This window comes from Hippocampus guttulatus, chromosome 2 (assembly GCF_054856545.1).
Source record: "Hippocampus guttulatus isolate MCC_2025c chromosome 2, RoL_Hgut_1.0, whole genome shotgun sequence".
Lineage (NCBI taxonomy): Eukaryota > Metazoa > Chordata > Actinopteri > Syngnathiformes > Syngnathidae > Hippocampus > Hippocampus guttulatus.
The window spans coordinates 23,379,514-23,398,526 of NC_141262.1; the positions used below are offsets into that span (position 1 = coordinate 23,379,514).

General features: G+C 43.1%; 2 protein-coding genes across 2 annotated transcripts in view; both read left to right on the forward strand.

Annotated features, from left to right (window-relative positions):
• Window positions 1-471: 471 nt before the first annotated feature.
• zcchc4 (zinc finger, CCHC domain containing 4) lies at window positions 472-6,597 on the forward strand. The gene is made up of 13 exons (XM_086104687.1): window positions 472-675; window positions 752-870; window positions 1,471-1,553; window positions 1,639-1,911; window positions 2,179-2,259; window positions 2,357-2,429; window positions 3,097-3,247; window positions 3,329-3,429; window positions 3,890-4,011; window positions 4,115-4,190; window positions 4,866-4,917; window positions 5,094-5,232; window positions 5,442-6,597. Exons 1-13 carry the CDS (start codon window positions 588-590, stop codon window positions 5,521-5,523), a joined length of 1,440 nt encoding a protein of 479 aa, XP_085960813.1. The 5' UTR covers window positions 472-587; the 3' UTR covers window positions 5,524-6,597.
• Window positions 6,598-7,562: 965 nt separating this feature from the next.
• LOC147209088 (uncharacterized) overlaps window positions 7,563-19,013 on the forward strand; it is a 40,073-nt gene continuing 28,622 nt past the window's right edge. The window contains exons 1-25 of the mRNA XM_086104685.1: window positions 7,563-7,630; window positions 8,316-8,362; window positions 8,433-8,596; window positions 8,671-8,735; window positions 8,805-8,971; window positions 9,898-10,121; window positions 10,210-10,274; window positions 11,252-11,421; window positions 11,688-11,911; window positions 12,000-12,064; window positions 12,147-12,316; window positions 12,583-12,806; window positions 12,895-12,959; window positions 13,937-14,106; window positions 14,373-14,596; window positions 14,685-14,749; window positions 14,832-15,001; window positions 15,268-15,491; window positions 15,580-15,644; window positions 16,622-16,791; window positions 17,058-17,281; window positions 17,370-17,434; window positions 17,517-17,686; window positions 17,953-18,176; window positions 18,265-18,329. Coding sequence (XP_085960811.1) covers window positions 8,332-8,362; window positions 8,433-8,596; window positions 8,671-8,735; window positions 8,805-8,971; window positions 9,898-10,121; window positions 10,210-10,274; window positions 11,252-11,421; window positions 11,688-11,911; window positions 12,000-12,064; window positions 12,147-12,316; window positions 12,583-12,806; window positions 12,895-12,959; window positions 13,937-14,106; window positions 14,373-14,596; window positions 14,685-14,749; window positions 14,832-15,001; window positions 15,268-15,491; window positions 15,580-15,644; window positions 16,622-16,791; window positions 17,058-17,281; window positions 17,370-17,434; window positions 17,517-17,686; window positions 17,953-18,176; window positions 18,265-18,329 — 3,470 coding nt within the window. The 5' untranslated portion in view covers window positions 7,563-7,630; window positions 8,316-8,331. The remainder of the gene's footprint in view (window positions 7,631-8,315; window positions 8,363-8,432; window positions 8,597-8,670; window positions 8,736-8,804; window positions 8,972-9,897; window positions 10,122-10,209; window positions 10,275-11,251; window positions 11,422-11,687; window positions 11,912-11,999; window positions 12,065-12,146; window positions 12,317-12,582; window positions 12,807-12,894; window positions 12,960-13,936; window positions 14,107-14,372; window positions 14,597-14,684; window positions 14,750-14,831; window positions 15,002-15,267; window positions 15,492-15,579; window positions 15,645-16,621; window positions 16,792-17,057; window positions 17,282-17,369; window positions 17,435-17,516; window positions 17,687-17,952; window positions 18,177-18,264; window positions 18,330-19,013) is intronic.

Here is a 19,013-nt window from a genome sequence, read left to right on the forward strand (position 1 = left end):
CTCCAAAGGAATGCAACCCCACTCGTTTTGCTTAGCGCGCGGCGTGTTTGGACTACATGCATAGGGGCAGAAACTTTAACTGTCCTCAAAGAAAAACGGTTGAAGATCTCTCGCTTGCCCATGCGTGTGTATACATGCGACCTCAGTTGCTCCTCGAGTTTCCGAATAAAAAGTAAACTACAATTCCTGGTTTGAAAAAAAGAAAAAAATGTCGAGAGTATACCCTAACTTCAGTAGCTAAAGGCGAATGAACGTTTAGGAACTGGAAGCGGGAGTCACTTGTTCATGACTTACTCACTACTAGTGAGTCACTACCGGCTAAACATTAATGTTGTCATAGATTTGCTTTTATTAACCTATGTTTGTCAAATTGTCGGGAAATGTGGTGTCAGTTTTAATAAGTAGGCGTAAGGGAAGGGGAGTACCCGGAAATCTTTTCTGCTCACGTGATTTGTTACGCATAGGCCACGCCTTTCAAACCTGGTTGCATTTCCAAGCTCAAACGCGTCCAGATAACATGGGCCCGCACGTTTCATCGCTTTATATATGATACAAATATTATTCATTGATAATTACACGCTTACATCATGGATACAGCGGGGCTGGAAGACAGCTGTTTGGGATACGAGGTTATTCTCACAGATGACGACGCATCGACACCGTGTTGTCCACATGGTAAACATGAATCCAGACCTAGCTAATCGATCATAAAATCGAGATCTTTTCAATCACATTTCCATTTCGTTTGCAGGACCAACTTTGTTATTTGAGAAAGTTGCGAAACGAGGCGAGGGCGGAAGGAGGTTTTACGCGTGCTCGGCTTGCAGAGATCGCAAAGACTGCAACTTTTTCCAGTGGGAAGACGAGAAAGTAGGCATTTGACAGGAAACTATCCATCCATCCGTTTTCTAATCTGTTTATCCCGCACAAGGGTCGTGGGCGTGTTAAAGCCAATCTCACCTGTCTTTGGACAGTGGGCGGGGTACACCCTGAACTGGTTGCCAGCCATCACAAGGCACACATACTGTATATAAACAACCATTCGCAGCACATGCACTCACAATCACACAAAGGGATGATTGTTCAATTAACCTATGGTGCATCTTTTTGGAATATGGGAGGAAAACATAGTACCCTGAGGGAGAACATGCAAACTCCACATTGGAAGGTCGTGACCTGAAATCATACCCTGCATCACTGCACTTTGAGACGGTGCTAACCAGTCGCACACGGTGCTGACCCAGAAAAATTCTTATTCTTATTATTATTGACACGTCAATCTATGCCAGCGATGTATCGTGAAAGGCAGACCAATGAAATGCTCTTCCACTCGATGACAGAAAGTACAATTAACCTGTGGAGGTCAATCTAATGTAATGTGTGCCTTGGCTCAATAATGCATACAAATACAAAACACAAATGCCCAAGCAGGTTATTACTATATAGTTTGAGTGAATTCTTGGTTTCAAGGTGTCAGAGGCCCGAAAGTTGGCTAGGGAGTTGGAGAACAAAAGGAGGTGGCCCCCGTTCAGCCAGCAGCAGTACAGTGCAAGGTAAGAGTCAAGGTTAAATACACATCAAATGTTTTCATTTTGTGCCAGATGGCCGTGAAATGTGACGACGCATCACCCCTTGCAGGTTCCAACAGTTTATCGCCCTCTCATCTGACGAAAAGAAGTTTTGTCAGGATTGCCAGGTCCTCCTCCTTGCCGAGGAGACGGGTGCACACGCCACCCACGTATGCATCCCTGTGGCCGTCGCCCAGCTGCGGCGCCCCAGCAGGCTGCTGTGTCCCTTGGACAACAAGAAGAGCAATGCGCAGTATCTGTTCACCGAGCGTACCACCCGCTTCCTGCTGGGCACTCTGGTTGCCCTGCGCTTCAACAAGGTGCTGTGCGTGGGCACGCCCAGGTGAGCCACTCGTACCCTGCCAGTCAACCCAACACAAAACATGATGTGTTGGGTTGCATAGTATCAACCCAATGTTTTTTGTTTTACCAACAAAAAACATGTGTGTGAAGTGCAGGTTTTATTTTTGTCCACTTAGTGGCATCGTCGTCACATTCTACACTTGCATCAGTGACTTTGAATGCATGTGGGGCCTACAGTATACTCGTGAGTGATGTGGGAGTCAGTCAATGAGACTGTGTAGTAAAACTACTATTTTTTTTTTTTCAGACTGCACGAGCTGATTAAATTGGAATACCCGGGCGGAGAGGCAAGGCCAATGAAAAGCCTCCTGCTAGACATCGACTTCAGGTCGGCTTGCATATATGAGCTCACAATCCTTTGGTCTCATGTTCTCAGCCTTGAGAAAAGTTTGTGACAAAAATCTCCCGTGTCCTTCATGTCTAAGATACGCCCAGTTCTACGGCCAAGATGAGTTCTGCCACTACAACATGTTCAATCATCACTTCTTTGATAGTGAGGTAATGAATGATCCCCAACACACTAGGGGAAGCTGTGGGACCAATTCGGTAAACAGTTACTGGGGAGGTTGTGCTAGCTGTTTATCCATGTTCTCTGAAGAAATGTTTTTTTTGGGGGGGGGGGGGTAATCAAATGGCCGGTCAAAATGCAGACCGCAGGCCGCCACCAGCTGCTCTTCCGTGTATGCTCCAAGAGTGTGTCAACTAGCTGACACACTGCAGGTAGTCCCTGATATTTTTTTTAGATAGAAAATGGAGACTTTATAACATTGTGTGACTGTAAATGATGCAAGCCTTCAAGTAACAATAAGATTTTAAAAAATTGTTTTTTTTATAGGGTGCATAGAAAATTAAAAAATGTGTGGCGGAGCAAGATATACGTGTGGGTCTAAAGAGAAATAACACAAGTTACAGCTTAATGTATGTTGTTATCATTACAGTATTATTATTCAATATTGGAATGGATGTTGATTGTTGATAACGCGTTTACAAGTTTTTGTTTTGCGGACCTCTTGAAATAGCCTTGGCCACCGTATGCATCCACCAAGGATAAAAGTTTCGATCTGCCATTGTATACTTTCACGATATTAATGACTGTGGGATATTTGGCGCCAAATATTGCTATCGATCCAAGCCATGAGTGTGTCACAAGTGTGCTCGTTCTTAGGCCTCGATCGCAGTACTCCAGGCATTTCTCAGAGAGTCAAATGGGGAAAAGGTGGTGATGGTGGCCGACCCTCCGTTCGGGGGTCTGGTGAAACCGCTGGCCAACAGCTTCTCTCGTATCGCCCAGGCATGGATGAAACAGCGAATCTTGGGTCAGTTCTTTTCATTCAGCATCCAGAACATTCTGATGCGGGCAAAGTAGTTGACTGTTTTTTCCATTTATGTTCATGTAGGCAGCAGTAACGTCAACATGCCTATGATATGGATCTTTCCGTATTTCTTTGAAGCTCGCATCCTCGACTGCTTCCCTTGTCTAACTATGCTGGACTACCAGGTAAGGGCGGCCATTGTGAGAATGCGCTTTGCCGCCATCTTGTGGAATCTTGGGGCTTAACAGGGTCAGAATCCATTTTGGAATTTTCATTCCATTGCAAGATCTAAGCCGCTTATCTTGACGAGGACAGTTAACTTATATTTCCATTTGACTTTTGTTTTTAAATTCAGTTGGTTTTAAATTTTTTCTAGAGCAACTTGTTACGTGTTACTTTTTATTTCTTTGCAAATGATTTGCTTTGGTTATTTTTATTCTTGTCTATTATTTGTCAAGTGCAAGATTTAAAAAAAACGGGTGGTCGGGATGAGTAAGTATTGTATGGACGTACAGTAATATCAAAATTAATACATTCAAAATGAAACCGGAGAGCTCATGTTTGATTAATTGTGATTTTTTTTACAATGTGTTTGAGTGTCGCCATTTTCCTTTTTTTTTTTTTTTTGTGAACTTGGTTTCCTAGGTGGACTATGACAACCATTCCCTGTACAAGCACGGGAAGACGGGAAGGAAGCAGTCCCCAGTCCGATTGTTCACGAATATTACTGCCGCAGAAATTGTCCTTCCCGAGGAGGAGGGTTACAGGTAGTCCCATATTCTCCCAAAAAGTTGGGGGTGGTGGGGACTAGAGAACTTCCAGAAAGTTTTTGCGACCCATGACAACGCTTTTGCCAACTCATTTTGCTAGATTTTGCGCCATCTGTGAGAGATACGTGTGGTCCCTGAACAAGCACTGTACCAAATGCAACGTCTGCCCATCCAAGGTAACATACTGCTTGATCACTTTGGTCACCGCCAGTGAAAAACATGGATCACAAAAAATAAAATAAATAAAACAAAGGTTTCTGATCTCGTGTTGTTCGGCGCACGCTGTACAAGGTGTGCTGCCAAGAGCAATATAAGGAAAAGGATAAAAGTTGTAATTTCTTAAAAAAAGATTACAATAGTAAAACAAAAGAATCAGTTATGAGATAACGTAACTACCGGTATGTGATTATAGTCTGGAATTTTTGAGAATATTGTCTTAATTTTTACGTGGGCATAAAAAAATATAAGAAAAGGAGGAAGCTAGAATTTTTTTTTAAAATGAAAATAACATTTTCAGAGAATACTGTAAGAAAAAAATCATAATGTTATGAGAAAACATTGTTGTGTAAATAAATGAAAGTGTAAATAAATTTAGAATACATGAGAATAAAGTCTTGATTTTACCCAAAAATTGCACTGGAAAAAAATGTCAAAGACATCATCTATGAGGAAAAAGTTGCTAAAATGAGAAATAAATTTGAGTTACAATGAATTCCCATTATGGAATAAAAAGGAAAAAAAATTCTCATTTAAATATGGTGATATTTGCTTTTTATTGGCCAACGACGATAAACTGTCGGAAATTATCGCAGGTGACTAAAAATTGTGTACAATTTTTTTTCAATTTACAGGATGGACGCCAGTGGAAACACTGCTCTGTTTGTGAGCGATGTGTGAAACCATGTAAGTGCACGTTTTAAATTATATTGGGGCTTCTTTTTTTTTTTTAACCAAATACGAGATGAACAGTATTGAATGGAACAGATTTTTCTGTGAAAGAGAAAGTTTTAAATCGGACCGAGTAGCCTTTGTGTCTATGTTGAACCAAGAGCTTTTCTTTCTTCCCACCCTTCCCGAAGCATGGCGGCACTGTCAATCATGCGGCCGCTGTGCCCTCCCGGACCATCCGTGTGACCAACGCCAAGGCGAGGAAGGTTGCTACAACTGCTCAAGCCCGGGGCACAAACGCAAAGCTTGTCCTCGAAAACACATCAGCAGGCAAGTCCAAATGAAATGCTCACACTTTGCATCGTGTTCCAGCGGCGTCAAACTTAGTTTTTTAATCCAGAACACTAGATTTCTTAAGTGCAGTTCACTCGTATGGTACTGAACTTTTATCTGCAATCCATTTCAGTCAAATCATTCTGGACAATTTTTATGATTGACATTTTGTAACTGATTCTTGACTTTTAATTTGTATCCTGCAGTCGTTGGTCCACGTCCAAGAGAGGACGCGTCGTCCAGACCAAGAGGAGAAAAGAAAGAAGGAAAGATAAAAAAAAATTGTAAGGAATAAAGATATGAGAAAAAAAATGTCTCCCTGTTTCACTTTCCACTTTGTCAAGCTGCATTTACAGTTGAAAGGGACACTTGATTGGGCTGAACATGGGCACCTGTATGTAAAAATGAGGTCAGCCCTAAAATTCACCCCCCTGAAAAACTCTGTAGTTTTTTACGTTTTATTATTTTGTGACAACTTTCAGCACACTACGTCATGCCCCAAAATTGGGAGGAAACTGCTTGATTGATACATCAGGCAGACGATGTCATTGCGTTATACAGCAGAGGCGAGCGTTGTAATATTGTTTCCTGCCTTGCCTTGTCATTTTCTGTTGTCACGTAGTGTCTGAAAATGGTGCGATATCGCCACCGAAATTCATCTGCACATTCGCAATGACGTTGGACTGCAGCAGATTGCTCCGAGCTTCAGTCAGAATGAGGCGGGGCACAAAATACTGATACGCTATCGTGATCTATCATAATTTCACTTGACATTCCTTCCACGCGCAGTTGAATATATCCTCGCAGATTGTTTTGAAAACACTTAAAACGGTGGATTGCGAGTGAACTGGTTGAACTTGCGGGAAAACAAAATAAACCGCGTCAGGAATTGGCGGTCAAACTGACAGAAGCGAAGCGTCGATTTCTTTCTGCGTTATGTAAGCTAAGTTCCGTCAAATACACGTCCCTCCACATTTGCATGCAGTTTATTTATTTATTTGTACAGAGATGAATAAAATTGTGATAAAGTTTTTCGCACAATATTCCGATTTGATTGCTTTTACCCAAGTTATAAATGATCCCGCCCATCCCCCCATAGCTATGATTCAGGTCCTTTGAAGCATTTTAAAATCACTTTCACTTTCTTTGCTTTTATTTTGATTCTTGTTTGTAAATGCTTGTACACGTGACTAAGTTTTCCTGCTCATTTTGGTCGGATACTTTTTGTTTCTTTGCCTTTGAACGTCGCACTGTTGTTTTTTTGTGAATGCTTTTGAATGTACTTTTGATTGTGTGAAGACCATTGAGGTGTCTCGTGTTTGAAATGTGCGATATAAATAAACCTGCATTACCTCGCCTCGATTCTTCTGAAATGACGTTTCTCTTGTTAAATTCAGAATTTGTTTTCCTCATAAAATTTCTCTTATAAAATTACAAGTGTCCAATGTAAAAAAAAAAAGTTGAATGCACTGTAACAAAATTGAGGAAATTTACAGTGAATTTCCAACAGTATCTTACTGTTTTCTATGAACAATTGTAAAATAGTGTTTCATATTTATCCAAAGCATGTGAACTAAAAGTTACATCAGTCAGTTAACAAGAACTGTAGATACGGGAGGTACGGCGGGTTGACCAGTAACCGAAGGGTCCACTGTTTGAATCCCGCTCTGTTCGAGTCATGTGTTGTTGAGGCTAAATATGTCACTTCCCCATACCAGAGTGAGGGAGAATGTTGGAGGGAAACCGGAGTAACCGGAGAAAACCCACACAGGGCACAAGGAGAACATGCAAACTCCACACAAGAAGGCAGGGGGCGGGAATCGAACCCGTGACCTCTGCACTGTGAGGCGGACATTCTGACCAGTTATACACTGTGTCACCAAAATACAGTAGTATACTGTTGAAATAAATAACAGAAGTTCCTGTGTAAAATTACCACACCACTCATTGTTATCCAATGGTAAAATAGTGCTCGACACGAGATTGGTTTTCATTGTTTTTCAGAAGCATTTGTTTTGTTCCTTTTTTTTGGGGTCACGACTCATGTTCAAACACCTTTCAGGCCTGAATTCGCATCAGTAAATAGCCTCATCATTAAAGTGGCATTTTGATTGACGGGTGATCTCGAGGAGTTGTTTTAAATTTTATTGCCGAACAAAAGGCAGGGAGGACTCCACAGTGCAGCGAGCCAAGATGCTGTCATGATGATGGCTGCATATTGTTGGCGGATTATGAGGGACATTTCTGAAAGATGTCTCATGGCCACTGCATAACTTGATAAAAGGCTTTCATGTCCACAAGGCGAGCCACAAAAGGACCGACGGCTCTGCAGCATCGTCCACCTGAACAGCATTCATCTCAAAAAAAGGACTCATTTGACTTTCTTCCACTTGGGGTAAGTTGGGCCTTTAATTGTTCAATGTGAAAGAACACCTTTCTGTTTGAAACATCACAAATGTGTCAATGGAATTATTGGTGATACATGAAAAAGAGTGACATTCCTTGATTTCATTGTCATGTGTGGAATGCGTTTTGATCATTATGTATTGTTATTCACATTTACAAAATAATATATTTTGGATTACAAATGCGACATGCTGAACGTATATTGTATATTTGACAGAAAAAAAGAAAAAATGTTGAATAAATGTTTTTTGTGAAGACTGTGATGAGGTTTTAGCTGACTTTTGAATTTTGAGGAAAATTAACGATGAGAAGTTTGTGGATTGAGATTTTTTTTGAAGCAACTTTTAAGAATGTTTCAGGAATTTTGAGATCTTTTTTTCTTTGTTATTTTAAGGTTTGCTTCTGGTCAACAATTTTCTTGAGTAGATTTTTTTTAATGAATTTAGTTTTTCAACTAGAGTTTTGAATAAATTTAGAATTTTTTTAAAATTTCTACTCCAGCAAAGAAATTTTAACACTTTCTGAAAATAGTGATACGATTTTAAAATAATAGATTAGTTGTACATTTACAGAATATTTAGGGGAAAAATAGTAAATGTGTTAAAAAAAAATTCTGAATGATTCTTGCTGCTTGTTACTGTTAAAGGTAAATCTTTTCCTGAATGATTTGGCAGGAGCAAGAGAGAGGCTATGGGTGCCGGGACTGTTGCAGTCCTTCTGGGTGAGTTGAAAAAAAGTTCAACTCTTGTGTGACAAGCGAACGACTATAACCCATGACTGTCAAACCATAGGGACTGTGGCATTTGGGATTACTCTTGGCGAAAATGTTGGAACTAAAAACGGAACAACCATCAACGTGCCTCTTGTGATGACTCTCACGGAATCTTTCATGGAAGAGTTGAACAATCGTAGCAGTGAACAACATAAACGTCTTGAAGCGCAAGTGGTGTCAATGGTGCGTACACGTTAGCAATGAAAGAATCTATATTTCTGATTTCTGAATTACTAAATTTTTGACTATTCTTACAGTGCAACTTCATTTACATCAGAGCATTTAGGAGTAATTTCATAAAAACCAACTTCATTGGATTTAGGTAATGTTTTATGGCTTTTTCCATATGGGGAACATTTCAAATAATCAGCATTTTTGTTCAACTTTTAAGTCCTCAAAAGGGAAACACGCAAGTGGAGGTGGAGCTGAAGTTCAAAAACACATCACATGATCAAATCCCACAAAACGATGAAGTTGTGAACACATTGGTAGATGTTGTGAACAGGACCAGCAACCCGTTCAAATTCACTCTTGTTCCAGGATATATTGCAGTCATTTGTAAGTAAAGATTTTTAAAAATTATTTCAAGGAACTTCAAATATCAACAACATCAAAACTAACTACTTCCTTGGTGGTCCATATGTTATTCCCAGCACCTAAATCAACAACAACTCGTGGACCCAAAACAACTACCATCTCAGTTCCCCCACCGGCTGTGTTTGTTGAAGCCACTTTGTTGGAACCTTTTGTGGAAACCTTGAACGATCCCAGCAGTGAAGAATACAGAGAACTTGAAACACAAGTGGTGTCAATGGTGGGTTCAAGCAACATTTCAACGATCTGAACTTTTGCTTCTCTCACGAAAGTTACTCTGTTGTTCTACGTTTCCATCCTTTTACAGTGCGACTTCATCTTCTTCCAAACGTTTGGTTCCATTTTCTTTGGCACTGTTGTTCTTGGATTTCGGTAAGATTTAAAATCCATGACCCAAATCCCGCCAATGACACCAACGACGTTTGAACTAAATCCTGCACTCTTGACATTCAAGGCCCGAAAGGGGAAACACGCAAGTCGACGTGGAACTGCAGTTCAACGTGTCGGCACCGGCAAAAGCTATCCCCGCAGCAGACGTGGTCACAGAAGTATTGGTCGAAGCTGCGATTAGTCCCGATAACCCCTTCAACATCACTCTTGATCCAGACTCAATTGTAGCCAGTTGTAAGTAAAAACATTCTCTCCTATAGAAGGGAACTGATTTCAATCGTATCCTACTGAACCCGTTCAGATCCACTTCCATGACTAACACTGTTCCTCAGGACTCAGTCTCGGGGCCTAGTTTATTCATCAATTTACCTCTGCTTGCCATAGAAGAAAATTAATCCTCTGAAATTTTCGTACTGAAGTTTTCTGGAGCAGAAAATAGAATAACGCTTTTGTAACAGCAGATATCGATCCATTACTTTCAATGATGCTCTCCGAAACAGCAAATCCATCGACAACCACTCAAGGACCAACATCGTCCCTTGGCTTAACAACAACTGCCCGGGGTTCACCTTCGGCAACGACGCAAGGCGAAACAACACCCGCCATCTCCGTTCCCCCACCGACTGTGTTTGTGGAAGCCACTTTGTTGGAACCTTTTGTGGAAGCCTTGAACGATCCCAGCAGTGAAGAATACAGAGAACTTGAAACACAAGTGGTGTCAATGGTGGGTTCAAGCAACGTTTCAACGATAGGAATCCTTGCTTTACTTCACGAAGGTTACTCTGTTGTTCTACGTTTCCATCCTTTTACAGTGCGACTTCATCTTCTTCCAAACGTTTGGTTCCATTTTCTTTGGCACTGTTGTTCTTGGATTTCGGTAAGATTTGAAATCCATGACCCAAATCCCGCCAATGACACCAACGACATTTGAACTAAATCCTGCACTCTTGACATTCAAGGCCAGAAAGGGGAAACACGCAAGTCGACGTAGAACTGCAGTTCAAAGTGTCGGCACCGGCAGAAGCTATCCCCGCAGCAGACGTGGTCACAGAAGTATTGGTCGAAGCTGCGATTAGTCCCGATAACCCCTTCAACATCACTCTTGATCCAGACTCAATTGTCGCCAGTTGTAAGTAAAAACATTCTCTCCTTTAGATGGGAACTGATTTCAATCATGTCTTACTGAACCCGTTCAGATCCACTTCCATGACTAACACTGTTCTTTAGGTCTTAGTCTCGGGATCTCGTTTATTCATCAACTTACCTCTGCTTGCCAGAGGAGAAAATTCATCCTCTGAAATTTTCGTACTGAAGTTTTCTTGAGCAGAAAATAGAATAACGCTTTTGTGACAGCAGATATCGATCCATTATTTTCAATGACTCTCTCCCAAACAGCAAAACCATCGACAACCACCCAAGGACCAACGTCGTCCCTCGGCTTAACAACACCTGCCCGGGGTTCACCTTTGGCAACGACGCAAGGCGAAACAACTCCTGCCATCTCCGTTCCCCCACCGACTGTGTTTGTGGAAGCCACTTTGTTGGAACCTTTTGTGGAAGCCTTGAACGATCCCAGCAGTGAAGAATACAGAGAACGTGAAACACAAGTGGTGTCAATGGTGGGTTCAAGCAACGTTTCAACGATAGGAATCCTTGCTTTACTTCACGAAAGTTACTCTGTTGTTCTACGTTTCCATCCTTTTACAGTGCGACTTCATCTTCTTCCAAACGTTTGGTTCCATTTTCTTTGGCACTGTTGTTCTTGGATTTCGGTAAGATTTGAAATCCATGACCCAAATCCCGCCAATGACACCAACGACGTTTGAACTAAATCCTGCACTCTTGACATTCAAGGCCCGAAAGGGGAAACACGCAAGTCGACGTGGAACTGCAGTTCAACGTGTCGGCACCGGCAGAAGCTATCCCCGCAGCAGACGTGGTCACAGAAGTATTGGTCGAAGCTGCGATTAGTCCCGATAACCCCTTCAACATCACTCTTGATCCAGACTCAATTGTAGCCAGTTGTAAGTAAAAACATTCTCTCCTTTAGAAGGGAACTGATTTCAATCGTATCCTACTGAACCCGTTCAGATCCACTTCCATGACTAACACTGTTCCTCAGGACTCAGTCTCGGGGCCTAGTTTATTCATCAATTTACCTCTGCTTGCCATAGAAGAAAATTAATCCTCTGAAATTTTCGTACTGAAGTTTTCTGGAGCAGAAAATAGAATAACGCTTTTGTAACAGCAGATATCGATCCATTACTTTCAATGATGCTCTCCGAAACAGCAAATCCATCGACAACCACCCAAGGACCAACGTCGTCCCTCGGCTTAACAACACCTGCCCGGGGTTCACCTTTGGCAACGACGCAAGGCGAAACAACTCCTGCCATCTCCGTTCCCCCACCGACTGTGTTTGTGGAAGCCACTTTGTTGGAACCTTTTGTGGAAGCCTTGAACGATCCCAGCAGTGAAGAATACAGAGAACTTGAAACACAAGTGGTGTCAATGGTGGGTTCAAGCAACGTTTCAACGATAGGAATTCTTGCTTTCCTTCACGAAAGTTACTCTGTTGTTCTACGTTTCCATCCTTTTACAGTGCGACTTCATCTTCTTCCAAACGTTTGGTTCCATTTTCTTTGGCACTGTTGTTCTTGGATTTCGGTAAGATTTGAAATCCATGACCCAAATCCCGCCAATGACACCAACGACGTTTGAACTAAATCCTGCACTCTTGACATTCAAGGCCCGAAAGGGGAAACACGCAAGTCGACGTGGAACTGCAGTTCAACGTGTCGGCACCGGCAAAAGCTATCCCCGCAGCAGACGTGGTCACAGAAGTATTGGTCGAAGCTGCGATTAGTCCCGATAACCCCTTCAACATCACTCTTGATCCAGACTCAATTGTAGCCAGTTGTAAGTAAAAACATTCTCTCCTATAGAAGGGAACTGATTTCAATCGTATCCTACTGAACCCGTTCAGATCCACTTCCATGACTAACACTGTTCCTCAGGACTCAGTCTCGGGGCCTAGTTTATTCATCAATTTACCTCTGCTTGCCATAGAAGAAAATTAATCCTCTGAAATTTTCGTACTGAAGTTTTCTGGAGCAGAAAATAGAATAACGCTTTTGTAACAGCAGATATCGATCCATTACTTTCAATGATGCTCTCCGAAACAGCAAATCCATCGACAACCACTCAAGGACCAACATCGTCCCTTGGCTTAACAACAACTGCCCGGGGTTCACCTTCGGCAACGACGCAAGGCGAAACAACACCCGCCATCTCCGTTCCCCCACCGACTGTGTTTGTGGAAGCCACTTTGTTGGAACCTTTTGTGGAAGCCTTGAACGATCCCAGCAGTGAAGAATACAGAGAACTTGAAACACAAGTGGTGTCAATGGTGGGTTCAAGCAACGTTTCAACGATAGGAATCCTTGCTTTACTTCACGAAGGTTACTCTGTTGTTCTACGTTTCCATCCTTTTACAGTGCGACTTCATCTTCTTCCAAACGTTTGGTTCCATTTTCTTTGGCACTGTTGTTCTTGGATTTCGGTAAGATTTGAAATCCATGACCCAAATCCCGCCAATGACACCAACGACATTTGAACTAAATCCTGCACTCTTGACATTCAAGGCCAGAAAGGGGAAACACGCAAGTCGACGTAGAACTGCAGTTCAAAGTGTCGGCACCGGCAGAAGCTATCCCCGCAGCAGACGTGGTCACAGAAGTATTGGTCGAAGCTGCGATTAGTCCCGATAACCCCTTCAACATCACTCTTGATCCAGACTCAATTGTCGCCAGTTGTAAGTAAAAACATTCTCTCCTTTAGATGGGAACTGATTTCAATCATGTCTTACTGAACCCGTTCAGATCCACTTCCATGACTAACACTGTTCTTTAGGTCTTAGTCTCGGGATCTCGTTTATTCATCAACTTACCTCTGCTTGCCAGAGGAGAAAATTCATCCTCTGAAATTTTCGTACTGAAGTTTTCTTGAGCAGAAAATAGAATAACGCTTTTGTGACAGCAGATATCGATCCATTATTTTCAATGACTCTCTCCCAAACAGCAAAACCATCGACAACCACCCAAGGACCAACGTCGTCCCTCGGCTTAACAACACCTGCCCGGGGTTCACCTTTGGCAACGACGCAAGGCGAAACAACTCCTGCCATCTCCGTTCCCCCACCGACTGTGTTTGTGGAAGCCACTTTGTTGGAACCTTTTGTGGAAGCCTTGAACGATCCCAGCAGTGAAGAATACAGAGAACGTGAAACACAAGTGGTGTCAATGGTGGGTTCAAGCAACGTTTCAACGATAGGAATCCTTGCTTTACTTCACGAAAGTTACTCTGTTGTTCTACGTTTCCATCCTTTTACAGTGCGACTTCATCTTCTTCCAAACGTTTGGTTCCATTTTCTTTGGCACTGTTGTTCTTGGATTTCGGTAAGATTTGAAATCCATGACCCAAATCCCGCCAATGACACCAACGACGTTTGAACTAAATCCTGCACTCTTGACATTCAAGGCCCGAAAGGGGAAACACGCAAGTCGACGTGGAACTGCAGTTCAACGTGTCGGCACCGGCAGAAGCTATCCCCGCAGCAGACGTGGTCACAGAAGTATTGGTCGAAGCTGCGATTAGTCCCGATAACCCCTTCAACATCACTCTTGATCCAGACTCAATTGTAGCCAGTTGTAAGTAAAAACATTCTCTCCTTTAGAAGGGAACTGATTTCAATCGTATCCTACTGAACCCGTTCAGATCCACTTCCATGACTAACACTGTTCCTCAGGACTCAGTCTCGGGGCCTAGTTTATTCATCAATTTACCTCTGCTTGCCATAGAAGAAAATTAATCCTCTGAAATTTTCGTACTGAAGTTTTCTGGAGCAGAAAATAGAATAACGCTTTTGTAACAGCAGATATCGATCCATTACTTTCAATGATGCTCTCCGAAACAGCAAATCCATCGACAACCACCCAAGGACCAACGTCGTCCCTCGGCTTAACAACACCTGCCCGGGGTTCACCTTTGGCAACGACGCAAGGCGAAACAACTCCTGCCATCTCCGTTCCCCCACCGACTGTGTTTGTGGAAGCCACTTTGTTGGAACCTTTTGTGGAAGCCTTGAACGATCCCAGCAGTGAAGAATACAGAGAACTTGAAACACAAGTGGTGTCAATGGTGGGTTCAAGCAACGTTTCAACGATAGGAATTCTTGCTTTCCTTCACGAAAGTTACTCTGTTGTTCTACGTTTCCATCCTTTTACAGTGCGACTTCATCTTCTTCCAAACGTTTGGTTCCATTTTCTTTGGCACTGTTGTTCTTGGATTTCGGTAAGATTTGAAATCCATGACCCAAATCCCGCCAATGACACCAACGACGTTTGAACTAAATCCTGCACTCTTGACATTCAAGGCCCGAAAGGGGAAACACGCAAGTCGACGTGGAACTGCAGTTCAACGTGTCGGCACCGGCAAAAGCTATCCCCGCAGCAGACGTGGTCACAGAAGTATTGGTCGAAGCTGCGATTAGTCCCGATAACCCCTTCAACATCACTCTTGATCCAGACTCAATTGTAGCCAGTTGTAAGTAAAAACATTCTCTCCTATAGAAGGGAACTGATTTCAATCGTATCCTACTGAACCCGTTCAGATCCACTTCCATGACTAACACTGTTCCTCAGGACTCAGTCTCGGGGCCTAGTTTATTCATCAATTTACCTCTGCTTGCCATAGAAGAAAATTAATCCTCTGAAATTTTCGTACTGAAGTTTTCTGGAGCAGAAAATAGAATAACGCTTTTGTAACAGCAGATATCGATCCATTACTTTCAATGATGCTCTCCGAAACAGCAAATCCATCGACAACCACTCAAGGACCAACATCGTCCCTTGGCTTAACAACAACTGCCCGGGGTTCACCTTCGGCAACGACGCAAGGCGAAACAACACCCGCCATCTCCGTTCCCCCACCGACTGTGTTTGTGGAAGCCACTTTGTTGGAACCTTTTGTGGAAGCCTTGAACGATCCCAGCAGTGAAGAATACAGAGAACTTGAAACACAAGTGGTGTCAATGGTGGGTTCAAGCAACGTTTCAACGATAGGAATCCTTGCTTTACTTCACGAAGGTTACTCTGTTGTTCTACGTTTCCATCCTTTTACAGTGCGACTTCATCTTCTTCCAAACGTTTGGTTCCATTTTCTTTGGCACTGTTGTTCTTGGATTTCGGTAAGATTTGAAATCCATGACCCAAATCCCGCCAATGACACCAACGACATTTGAACTAAATCCTGCACTCTTGACATTCAAGGCCAGAAAGGGGAAACACGCAAGTCGACGTAGAACTGCAGTTCAAAGTGTCGGCACCGGCAGAAGCTATCCCCGCAGCAGACGTGGTCACAGAAGTATTGGTCGAAGCTGCGATTAGTCCCGATAACCCCTTCAACATCACTCTTGATCCAGACTCAATTGTCGCCAGTTGTAAGTAAAAACATTCTCTCCTTTAGATGGGAACTGATTTCAATCATGTCTTACTGAACCCGTTCAGATCCACTTCCATGACTAACACTGTTCTTTAGGTCTTAGTCTCGGGATCTCGTTTATTCATCAACTTACCTCTGCTTGCCAGAGGAGAAAATTCATCCTCTGAAATTTTCGTACTGAAGTTTTCTTGAGCAGAAAATAGAATAACGCTTTTGTGACAGCAGATATCGATCCATTATTTTCAATGACTCTCTCCCAAACAGCAAAACCATCGACAACCACCCAAGGACCAACGTCGTCCCTCGGCTTAACAACACCTGCCCGGGGTTCACCTTTGGCAACGACGCAAGGCGAAACAACTCCTGCCATCTCCGTTCCCCCACCGACTGTGTTTGTGGAAGCCACTTTGTTGGAACCTTTTGTGGAAGCCTTGAACGATCCCAGCAGTGAAGAATACAGAGAACTTGAAACACAAGTGGTGTCAATGGTGGGTTCAAGCAACGTTTCAACGATAGGAATCCTTGCTTTACTTCACGAAAGTTACTCTGTTGTTCTACGTTTCCATCCTTTTACAGTGCGACTTCATCTTCTTCCAAACGTTTGGTTCCATTTTCTTTGGCACTGTTGTTCTTGGATTTCGGTAAGATTTGAAATCCATGACCCAAATCCCGCCAATGACACCAACGACGTTTGAACTAAATCCTGCACTCTTGACATTCAAGGCCCGAAAGGGGAAACACGCAAGTCGACGTGGAACTGCAGTTCAACGTGTCGGCACCGGCAGAAGCTATCCCCGCAGCAGACGTGGTCACAGAAGTATTGGTCGAAGCTGCGATTAGTCCCGATAACCCCTTCAACATCACTCTTGATCCAGACTCAATTGTAGCCAGTTGTAAGTAAAAACATTCTCTCCTTTAGAAGGGAACTGATTTCAATCGTATCCTACTGAACCCGTTCAGATCCACTTCCATGACTAACACTGTTCCTCAGGACTCAGTCTCGGGGCCTAGTTTATTCATCAATTTACCTCTGCTTGCCATAGAAGAAAATTAATCCTCTGAAATTTTCGTACTGAAGTTTTCTGGAGCAGAAAATAGAATAACGCTTTTGTAACAGCAGATATCGATCCATTACTTTCAATGATGCTCTCCGAAACAGCAAATCCATCGACAACCACCCAAGGACCAACGTCGTCCCTCGGCTTAACAACACCTGCCCGGGGTTCACCTTTGGCAACGACGCAAGGCGAAACAACTCCTGCCATCTCCGTTCCCCCACCGACTGTGTTTGTGGAAGCCACTTTGTTGGAACCTTTTGTGGAAGCCTTGAACGATCCCAGCAGTGAAGAATACAGAGAACTTGAAACACAAGTGGTGTCAATGGTGGGTTCAAGCAACGTTTCAACGATAGGAATTCTTGCTTTCCTTCACGAAAGTTACTCTGTTGTTCTACGTTTCCATCCTTTTACAGTGCGACTTCATCTTCTTCCAAACGTTTGGTTCCATTTTCTTTGGCACTGTTGTTCTTGGATTTCGGTAAGATTTGAAATCCATGACCCAAATCCCGCCAATGACACCAACGACGTTTGAACTAAATCCTGCACTCTTGACATTCAAGGCCCGAAAGGGGAAACACGCAAGTCGACGTGGAACTGCAGTTCAACGTGTCGGCACCGGCAAAAGCTATCCCCGCAGCAGACGTGGTCACAGAAGTATTGGTCGAAGCTGCGATTAGTCCCGATAACCCCTTCAACATCACTCTTGATCCAGACTCAATTGTAGCCAGTTGTAAGTAAAAACATTCTCTCCTATAGAAGGGAACTGATTTCAATCGTATCCTACTGAACCCGTTCAGATCCACTTCCATGACTAACACTGTTCCTCAGGACTCAGTCTCGGGGCCTAGTTTATTCATCAATTTACCTCTGCTTGCCATAGAAGAAAATTAATCCTCTGAAATTTTCGTACTGAAGTTTTCTGGAGCAGAAAATAGAATAACGCTTTTGTAACAGCAGATATCGATCCATTACTTTCAATGATGCTCTCCGAAACAGCAAATCCATCGACAACCACTCAAGGACCAACATCGTCCCTTGGCTTAACAACAACTACCCGGGGTTCACCTTCGGCAACGACGCAAGGCGAAACAACACCCGCCATCTCCGTTCCCCCACCGACTGTGTTTGTGGAAGCCACTTTGTTGGAACCTTTTGTGGAAGCCTTGAACGATCCCAGCAGTGAAGAATACAGAGAACTTGAAACACAAGTGGTGTCAATGGTGGGTTCAAGCAACGTTTCAACGATAGGAATCCTTGCTTTACTTCACGAAGGTTACTCTGTTGTTCTACGTTTCCATCCTTTTACAGTGCGACTTCATCTTCTTCCAAACGTTTGGTTCCATTTTCTTTGGCACTGTTGTTCTTGGATTTCGGTAAGATTTGAAATCCATGACCCAAATCCCGCCAATGACACCAACGACATTTGAACTAAATCCTGCACTCTTGACATTCAAGGCCAGAAAGGGGAAACACGCAAGTCGACGTAGAACTGCAGTTCAAAGTGTCGGCACCGGCAGAAGCTATCCCCGCAGCAGACGTGGTCACAGAAGTATTGGTCGAAGCTGCGATTAGTCCCGATAACCCCTTCAACATCACTCTTGATCCAGACTCAATTGTCGCCAGTTGTAAGTAAAAACATTCTCTCCTTTAGATGGGAACTGATTTCAATCATGTCTTACTGAACCCGTTCAGATCCACTTCCATGACTAACACTGTTCTTTAGGTCTTAGTCTCGGGATCTCGTTTATTCATCAACTTACCTCTGCTTGCCAGAGGAGAAAATTCATCCTCTGAAATTTTCGTACTGAAGTTTTCTTGAGCAGAAAATAGAATAACGCTTTTGTGACAGCAGATATCGATCCATTATTTTCAATGACTCTCTCCCAAACAGCAAAACCATCGACAACCACCCAAGGACCAACGTCGTCCCTCGGCTTAACAACACCTGCCCGGGGTTCACCTTTGGCAACGACGCAAGGCGAAACAACTCCTGCCATCTCCGTTCCCCCACCGACTGTGTTTGTGGAAGCCACTTTGTTGGAACCTTTTGTGGAAGC